Genomic DNA, 9,572 nt, shown 5'->3' on the forward strand with positions numbered 1-9,572 from the left:
ATGACCGGTAAGGGGATCTCAACCCTTGGCTTGGTGTTGTCAGCACCACGCTCAGCCAGTGAGCAAACCGGCCATCCCTATATAGGATCCGAACCCGTGGCCTTGGTGTTATCAGCACCGCACTCTACCGAGTGAGCCACGGGCCGGCCTTGGAGATTTATTTTTGAAACAAACGGACTTTTTATTGGAAGATGAAAATAAATTTTTAGATCTGAAAAGATACAGTACTGTGACAGTATTTTAGATATTTTCTCCTTGAGTGCTCTTCTTGCAAAAGGAAGCACATTTCTTGTTCTCCCACTCAATTAGCACTTGTAGGAGGAAAACCCATCCCTTCCCACCTGGGTCCCTTTGGTGGTTCTCCATGGTGGGTTACACATCCCTTCAGGATCTCACCTCAGCCTACTGTTTGAGCAGGGCTGTGTCCCCTGAGCTCCAGCTACAGAAAACAACTTGCTGTTCCTTTGAAGCACCGCATTCTTTTATTCTCCCATGCCTTTGCACATGTTCTCAGTTAGGCTTGGAATACATTCTCCCCCCAGTAAACATCTGCTCTACCTTAAGTACCCCTCTCAAATGGTCTCCTCTGGGAGAGGAGACCATCTCTATGTCCTAGCCCTCTCTTTCAATGATGGCTGTCTGCCTCTGTGTTCCTAGTGCCCCAGCTGGGATCCATGTCTCTGCTGAGGTCCTCAGCATAGTATTTTGTAATCGTGTATTTGGTCTAGTCTTGTTTCTCTTACTGGTCTAAGAGTTCCTTGATGGCAGGGATTCCTATTTTTCACAATCCTGTGCTTTGCCCAGAGCTGGGCTTGGAGTAAATGCTTAGTATGTGTTTGCTGAATGAATAAATCAGGTAATTTACTTAAGACGAATATTTTTCAAAAGAGACAACCCTCATGATTAGGACTATAGGTAAGGACGTGGCTGCTACACTGAACCCCAAGAGTGCTATTCACAAGTAGTGGTCCTTGATGAGAACAACCACACTTTTAAAAAAAAGTGACCCAGAATGAACTCGCTACCTACTTCCCCTCCTTTTACCCAAATTTCTTCACCTGTGCAATGGGCTGATGTCCTATATAGTAAGGTAACCAAGTAAAACTAAGACAACTGCTACACTTTCCCATATATATGAATCATAATGTCCAGAGATCAAAAAGGAGTTTTAGGCCCAGTCAAACACTTGCTATTGGGGGTGTTTGTTTGGTGAAAGTTTAAGAGCCTTAGAAGTACAAGTGTGTTTTCTTCGTCCTTTTTTTTAAGATTCAAAATAATATTATAGAAACCTAAAAGAAAATATCAAAGGAAAAACAATTGCCCCTGATCCTGTCACCCTGTCTAAGTGCTGTTCTTCCTGTTGTCCCCTCCAGCCTTGGACCATATGCACACTGACACATTTTACATAGTTTTATCTCAGAATGCAAATACAACTGTGTTCTATTTCTTTCTCTTAACATATTGTGTCGATATAGTTCCATATAGTTAGGATGGATTGCAGCACACTTATTTTAAATCACTGTGTAAGAGTCTGCTGAGTTGATTATACCTTCCTCCTTTTCATATGTAAGAAATCTAGAATTCCTGCAGTGGGATGAGGGTCAGATCAGTCTCTTTCATATGGTAAGATTCTCCTCTGCTGGAACTTGAATATGTTTGTTTGCTTTAGCTACTGAAGATGCTTAAGAGACTGCAGTTTTCACATCTGTGGCACAAATGGCTTTTTCTCAATTGGCAGGGCACTCACATTCCTAGGAATGATAAGGGAAGGGAATGCAGCACCTGGGCACATGCTGAAATGGTGTTGCTGTGTCCATGGCAGAGACAGAGCCTGGGCTGTAGGGTAACTGTGTGTCTTTTCCCCCAGAACCTGTGGACAAAGTGGCTGCCATGAGAGAGTTCCGGGTGCTGCACACTGCCCTGCACAGTAGCTCTTCTTACAGGGAGGCGGTGAGTGCTTACTGCAGCCCCCAGCCAGGGCTGCAGGAGAGGGTGTGAACACTGGTGAGTGGTGTAGAGTGGGAGCTGGAAGCCCGTTGCCATGGCAACCAAAAAATGTTCCTTGGGGAGTTTTTGCCCTGTCTGTAGGTCTCAGTAGAGCCCTATCTTTCTCAAAAGAGCATGTCTCAGCCAAGCACTGTTGATTCCCTCTAATGATAATGATACCCCCTTTCCTGATACTGGCCTCATGGAATGAAAATGGTGACAGCCAAAGGATGCATATACTGTTTCTGCTGGGGCTCATTCTTTGACTTTCGCTGAACTACCTGCCTACCGCCCCTTAACCTGGATTTCTTCACTGTGCAAATGGGCTGATGACTTTCTATGGAGATTTGGCAGGCAAAATTAATACAGCTGTGAACTTCCCATAATATATGTATATGAAATATAACTGTATGGAGATTGAAAAGGACTTTTGGGACCTAGAGAAATCTTTGTTATTGGGCTTGTAATGAGAGGTTTTATTTTGGAAACACTAGAACTGTAGGTGGGGGAAAGGAACACAGAGATTGAAGGTTTGCTTTGGTCTTGCTTTTTCTTATTGTTTGTTTTCCCTCCAGTAAGCCATGATCTCAGAGCAAAAACAGGTTCATCTGTTTCCAGGGCTGTTGTTCCATTGTGATGGTATACATGCAAGCACTTAGAGGGAGGAAGTCCTTCAGCAGAGTGTGGGTATTTGATGAGTGCTTGGGCTAGTTGGAGTGCTTAGCCCTCCCCATTTCTCCTGCAGGTCTTTAAGATGCTTAGCAATAAGGAATCTCTGGATCAGATCATTGTGGCCACCCCAGGCCTCAGCAGTGACCCCATTGCTCTCGGTAAGTGCAGGACTGAATTTTTTTTTTTTTTTCTTCCCTTTTTTTGTCTTTTTTACTGACCGGTAACGGGATCGCAACCCTCGCTGTCGCACCCGTATCGGGGACCGGCAACAGGATCGCAACCCTCGGTGTTGCGCCCACACCACGCTCAGCCAGTGAGCGGGAACCGGTCTCCACATGGGATCCGAACCCTCAGCGGGAGCACCGCCGCACTCCCAAGCGGCGCATTCTCCAGTGCGCCACCGGGCCGGCCCAGGACTGAATTTAATGAAATAGGAATTGTTGAAAAAGGAGAAACCAGGAGAAGGCAATTACCCTAAAGACACTTTGACCATCTTTTGAAGAATCACTGGTCTTGTGGGAAGAGGGAGTGTAGTCAAGATGTGTTTGATATTCCCAAGCCTCTAAGAGCTCTCAGTCTCACAGAGAGATAATGTCTTAGCTAACATCATAAAAGAAGATATGAAGATTCCAAATGAGGGCAAAAGTTAGCCCAAATAAGAGCAATCAGGGAAGCTTCCCCCACACCCTGATGGGTAGGGGAAAAACCCAGAGATGTGGGGGAAAGAGACTAGTGTGTTGGTACTCACTGTGTGACTTAAAGGCAGGGGGCGGTGGATAGTGAACATCCCCAGTGGAACAAGATGGAGAATACTTGGCTTGTGCTGCTTGGTGCTTTGTTTCTTCCGCTTCTCAGGAGGGCTGGTTTGTGGTCCTATTGTTGTGTCAATTGCTCTGAGACCTAAAGCTTCTTTTCCCTCCTGTGTCTGGCCAGATTCCATTTTCTGAGGTGAGCTATGTTTTCTTTCAGGGGTTCTCCAGGACAAGGACCTCTTCTCTGTCTTTGCTGATCCCAACATGCTTGATACGTAAGTGTAACCCTCATATTAGAGGGTACCTTATCTCTCCACATGTGGTCAGGCCAGAAACCTAGTTGTCACCCTGGATTCCGCTCTTGGAGCCCACCTCTGGTCTATCACCAAGTCTACCTTCTAAATATGTGAGGAGATGAGAAAAAGCAAAGGCTACTTGGGGAACAACAAAGCCCAAGGACAGGGACATGTAAGGAGTGTTGGGATGAAGCAGGATTCTGAGGGAGAGGGCTTTGTGGGCCAGGCTTAGATTTCATTTGATAGATAATAGGGAACATGCGAAGGATTTTAAGTTGGGGAAAGGAGAAGCAGGTTTATAGATCTGTAAAATGTTAGAGCTGGAAGGGACATGACCCCTTATTTTGCAAGTGAAGAAAACAGCCACACTCTGGGAAGAGAAGAGACCTGTCAAAGGTTGCCCAGTGTAGTAGTGATGATGTCTCGACCAGATACTGAACCCTGAGCCTACTAGGCTGTACATTTCCCATCATGCCTTGCCTGAGTGAAGGTGAAGAATCTGCATGGAACCTAGGAACTGAAGGCCTTGCGGCTGTTGCCAGGGGCAGATCAGCAGAAGGACAAAGCTTCTTAGTGGAAGATGCTAAAGACTGAGGAATTTAAGGGCAGGCACAGAAGACTTTGTTGTTGTGAGGGGGCACCCAGAACTCTTGTCATGGCTGAGGGTGCTCTTTCTTTCTTAGTCACCGTTGGGTTTCTTCCTACTCCTGTCCTAGATTGGTGCCTGCTCACCCAGCCCTGGTCAATGCTATCGTCCTGGTTCTGCACTCAGTAGCAGGCAGCACCCCAATGCCGGGGGCCGACTCCTCCTCTCGGAGCATGCCCTCCAGCTCATACCGGGATATGCCAGGTGAGCCCCAGAAAAGCATAACGTAGGCCCCTCAGGAGGTGGCAGTGGCCCAGGGATTTGCTTTACTCAATAGCTATGTATAGCGTTGGCAGAGGGTGTTCCTTGGGAACTCTCGGTTTGAGTCAGGAAGTGCATCTGTCCTGTAATTTTCCAAGGAGAGAGATGAAAAAGGGATATGAATTTGGAGAGTAACTTGAGCTGAGATTCTGGAGCTGCGCCTATGCCTTTCTGTTCTTCCTCCTGAAATCTGTTCGCCCTCCTCCAGGTGGCTTCCTGTTTGAAGGGCTCTCGGATGATGAGGACGACTTTCACCCAGTAAGTGACCTGGCTGCCTGCCATTAGTGGGAGATGGTGCAGGGAATGAGCTCCTCCCTGGGACCTGGCACTCCCAAGGCTGGGAAGTGGTCATAGGCCATTTGGGGGCCAAGACCATGTCATACTGTTTCTTTTTCTGGATTCCTTTCTGAACATGGGAGCTTAGGAAGTCTCCCCAAGCACTATTCCTGGAGTGGGGTGGGATTCATCTGGGAATTTCACAGTGCTGCTTCCCTGATTGTGGGTGTTTCTCTTCTCCAGAGCACCCGGTCCACACCCTCTAGCAGCACGCCCAGTTCCCGCCCAGCTTCCCTTGGGTACAGTGGAGCTGCTGGGCCCCGGCCCATCACCCAGAGCGAGCTGGCCACTGCCCTGGCCCTGGCTAGCACTCCGGAGAGCAGCTCTCACACACCAACTCCTGGCACCCAGGTATGTAGAGAGGATTGGGAAGATCAAGGTCAGGCCTCCAAGGGAGAAATTCCCCAGCACAGAATAGATTTGCATTTGCTGACCTTGGTGCTAGATCTGGTTTGAGCTGAACCCTGGAGCCCTGGTGGGGATTTCTTACTGCAGCTCTGATGACTTCCCCTTCCTTGCCTTTAGGGTTTAGCACAGTCCTGATTGATTCCTTTTAGTAGTTCAGAAGAACCTTGCCTCACACACATAATGTGCCCTTCCTTGACCCTGACATGGATGAGACATCACTGGCTTAAGCATTCCTGGTGACAAATCACTCCAGCTTCCAAGCCTATCTCTCCCAGTGTTGGGGTCTTAGGGTGGGTTGGGGGCTTGGGGTCCATGTCCCTGGAGTGGAAGAGAATGGAACCTTTCCTGCCCCACATAGAGAACTTTTAGGTACCTCTGAGTGTTGTCTCATGGCAGGGCTCTTTGGGAGGCAGTAGTTGGGTACCCTGGGAGCACTGTGGGGTGATGTGAAAATAGTGGGTATCTGCTGTGAGACTGAGGTGGCTCTGAGGGTGGCACTGACCACTGATTTGTCTCTAGGGCCATTCTTCGGGGACTTCACCACTGTCCTCTGGTGTCCAGTCAGGAACGCCCATCACCAATGATCTCTTCAGCCAAGCCCTCCAGCATGCCCTACAGGCCTCTGGGCAGCCCAGCCTTCAGGTTGGTCTTCTCCGTTTTCTGGTTTTTATGTGGCTTCTTCATTACTTTGGATGCTAAGCCTTTTTTTGCTCTCTGGAGTTCCTTCCTACTTGGCATACTTTGCTCTAGAAACAGCTGGGGCATGGCAATGTGACAGGTGAGGCATGTTCCCAGCAAGGGCAGTTGTCCTTGTAGCTTCTACTCCTGTCCCCAGTGACCATGGCCTGATTCCGCTGATTGCCTGATCTGGAGAATCATGACAGTTTTAGTCATGCAGTCATTCATTCATTCAGTGAGCATTGACTTAGCATTGCACATGTATAACCCAGGCCCTGGGAAGGCCTGGGTTCAGATGCTGGGACAAGGGGCACCAGGCAGGTACTGAAAGGGGGAGCAACAGGCAAGAAGCCCAGCCATTGTTTCTTCTTTTGTTGACGTGAGGGCCTTAGTCGGGCACAACTTTTCTGAGGAAGGGATGTTTAAGCTGATTGTCAGAGAATTAATTAGAGGTTAGCCAGGCAGGGAAGGGGTGTTTGAGGTAGGAGAGGGATGATTTCCAGGTGGAGGCAAGTACCTGTTTGAGCAAATATATGGAGGTATATGCAACATACTGAAAACTACAAGGCTAGAATACAGTGTCCTAGTGTAGAAGATCCTGAAGATGGAGCCAGAGGAAGAGAGCTTGAGCATGAGTGTCAGGAGCCTTGAAGGCCAACCTAAGGAGAGTTGACTTGATCTACAAGTTACCAGGGAGCCCTGAGAGGTTTGAAGGAGGGGAAAGGTCATCCACCAGTTAAGTGAAAGACCTAAGGGCCCAGCATTTTGTCGTATGCCTCCCTGTACAAGCTAAACTGTTTGTTTCATGGCTGTTTCCTTTACTTCTCACAGTAAGCCTGTGGGGTGAGTTTCATTCCTGGAACTTGTCTGGGGTCATAAAGCCATGAACTAGTAAAGACAGGGTTCAAGCCCATGTGGTTTTCACTTGTGGTTTTCACTCCCCTTGTGGCCCTCATGGACAGTAAGTGGAACAGGAGGAGGACATGTAGACAACTTGTCTTTTCTGTTCTTTTATCTTCCCCAGCTAGATGCCTGTTCACTTTGCTCTCTAGCTCAGGAGCTTTCACAGGCTCCACCTGGCCTGTAAAATGGATCCGAGTTGATCTGCGTGACTTTTTTTTTTTTAAAGATGACCGGTAAGGGGATCTTAACCCTTGGCTTGGTGTTGTCAGCACCACGCTCAGCCAGTGAGCGAACCGGTCATCCCTATATAGGACCTGAACCCGTGGCCTTGGTGTCATCATCACTGCACTCTCCCGAGTGAGCCACAGGCCAGCCCTATGATTTGTGTGACTTTTTTAAGCCCTGCACATTTTCACTCCTGCCTGCTTCTCGGAATTTGCATTTCTTCCCCTTCTCCTTTTTTTTTTTTTTTTTGTCTCTTTTCGTGTCCGGCAATGGATCGCAACCCTCAGTGTTGCGCCCGTACCGGACCGGGACCAGCAACGGGATCGCAACCCTCGGTGTTGCGCCCGCACCTCGCTCAGCCAGTGAGCGGGAACCGGTCTGTATGTGGGATCCGAACCCTCGGCGGGAGCGCCACCGCACTGCCAAGTGCGCCACCGGGACGGCCCCCCCTTCTCCTTTTCATTACCTTCTTCTCCCATGTAAACACATCATTTTCCCTACGTGTGCACACCCTCCTGTTATGAGATAGAGATATTAGCGAAGCTCTGAAAGTCCTAGAAGAAAATGTGGGTGAATTTCTTTAAGTCCTTATAGTAGAGAAAAACTTTCGTGGCTGAAACTCAAAATCCAGGAGCCGTTAAATAAAAGAGTTATAAATTTTAAGTTTGTAAAGGTGAAAATTTCCACATACCAAACCAAACAAAAAACACAAGCAAAGTCTAAAGGCTGGCAACAAACCAGGAAAATAGCGTGTAACACTTTATAAAAAAGATAAGATGTCCCTGATGTGTAAGGGTCCTAGAAATTTAAGACCCGTAACCCCATAGAAAATGGGCAAAGGATACGAGCAAGCTATTCACTGAAAAGGAAGTACAGATGGCCCTTAAACCTGTGTAATTCCAAGTAATCCCATTTCTAGGAATTTATCCTATGGATGTATGTGCATGTAGAAAAATGACACTTGTGGGCCGGCCCGTGGCTCACTCGGGAGAGTGTGGTGCTGATAACACCAAGGCCCTGGGTTCGGATCCCATATAGGGATGGCCGGTTCGCTCACTGGCTGAGTGTGGTGCTGACAACACCAAGTCAAGGGTTAAGATCCCCTTACCGGTCATCTTTAAAAAAAAAAAAAAAAAAAAAAAAAATGACACTTGTACAGTCACTGCAGCATTGTTTGTAATGGCAAAAGATTGGAAACACCCCAGTTATAGTACATTTCAGGATATCCACAGGTTGGAATATTATATAGTTATTAAAATGTTCGTTATGTAGCAGCATGGGAAAATCTCCAGGATAGACTGGTGATGTTGGTGGGGAAAAAAGAAGAGGGGTGAGGTGGATGTTGATTGGGGATGTAAGAAAAGGGTAAATATAGGAATATATACTTATATTTTCTCAAAGAAAAAAAATTGGTTATCTGGGATGGAGGTAGGAATGGATGAAAGTAAGACTTCACTATGTATCATGTTAAAAAAACAAAACTGGTTTTTACAATTTATTCCTCTTTCCCAATTTATGTGTGTGTTTGTGTGTGTGTATACATAAAGCCGGAGGAAGAGAGTAATTTAATATTTTGGAATTTAGACATTGAATAATTCGTGCTTTTCTTTTGATCCTTAAGCGAAATATTTCCTTTTTTTTACTGTAAAATTTTGATTTGCTCTGTTAACTTTCAAGCCTACATTTAGTCTTCCTAGAAGCCCTGTGCTCCATAGAACTTAGCATCAGCAACTTTGCTGTAGGACTCCCATGTTCCTTCCTTTCCCCTGAAAGCATAAACCTAAGTGAGTCTTCATTAGGATCCCAGCTAACAGCTGCTGCTCACTCCTGTCTTTCCACAGAGTCAATGGCAGCCCCAGCTGCAGCAGCTGCGTGACATGGGCATCCAGGATGATGAGCTGAGCCTGCGGGCCCTGCAGGCCACTGGGGGGGACATCCAAGCAGCACTGGAGCTCATCTTTGCCGGAGGAGCCCCATGAACTCCTTGTCCCTTCTGGGCCCCCCAACAAGTTGCAGAGATTGCTGTCCATGGGAGGCACACATGAAGGTGCCTCCACCTCTCCCCTCCCCAATATAACTTGTGGTCAATTCTACTGCTTTGTCCAGTGCTTGGTCTTTCTAGCTGATCTGAATAGATGGAGGCAGTGGGGCAAGCAAGGTGTGCTGGTCTTAGTGCTGTGGCATCAGGGAGCAGGGCTGGTCCCTGGTTTTGGGCCCTGGGTGGAGGATTTTAGACCCACGTCATGGGATGCTGTGTGATACCCACATTCACCTTTGGGAGAAGTTTCCAGCAGTAGCCCTGGACTCCTTGGCACTTTGGGGTGTGGCAGCCTCAGGACATGTCCAAGGCTGGAGCAGGGCTGCTGCCTGATCTTCAGGGTGGCTGCTGTGTAACAGCTGTGACCAGAA

General features: G+C 47.6%; 1 protein-coding gene across 5 annotated transcripts in view; it reads left to right on the forward strand.

Annotated features, from left to right (window-relative positions):
• Nucleotides 1–9,256, forward strand: part of UBL7 (ubiquitin-like 7) — a 14,881-nt gene extending 5,625 nt beyond the window's left edge. For all 5 annotated transcript variants that reach the window (XM_008569644.1, XM_008569646.1, XM_008569647.1 and 2 more), the window contains 8 exons: nt 1,868–1,950; nt 2,732–2,816; nt 3,628–3,685; nt 4,423–4,556; nt 4,822–4,871; nt 5,133–5,300; nt 5,877–5,999; nt 9,005–9,256. In XM_008569644.1, coding sequence (XP_008567866.1) covers nt 1,868–1,950; nt 2,732–2,816; nt 3,628–3,685; nt 4,423–4,556; nt 4,822–4,871; nt 5,133–5,300; nt 5,877–5,999; nt 9,005–9,142 — 839 coding nt within the window. In that variant the 3' untranslated portion in view covers nt 9,143–9,256. The remainder of the gene's footprint in view (nt 1–1,867; nt 1,951–2,731; nt 2,817–3,627; nt 3,686–4,422; nt 4,557–4,821; nt 4,872–5,132; nt 5,301–5,876; nt 6,000–9,004) is intronic.
• The last annotated feature ends 316 nt before the right edge of the window (nt 9,257–9,572 follow it).

Source organism: Galeopterus variegatus, unplaced genomic scaffold (assembly GCF_000696425.1).
Source record: "Galeopterus variegatus unplaced genomic scaffold, G_variegatus-3.0.2 Scaffold522, whole genome shotgun sequence".
In the NCBI taxonomy this organism is placed as follows: domain Eukaryota; kingdom Metazoa; phylum Chordata; class Mammalia; order Dermoptera; family Cynocephalidae; genus Galeopterus; species Galeopterus variegatus.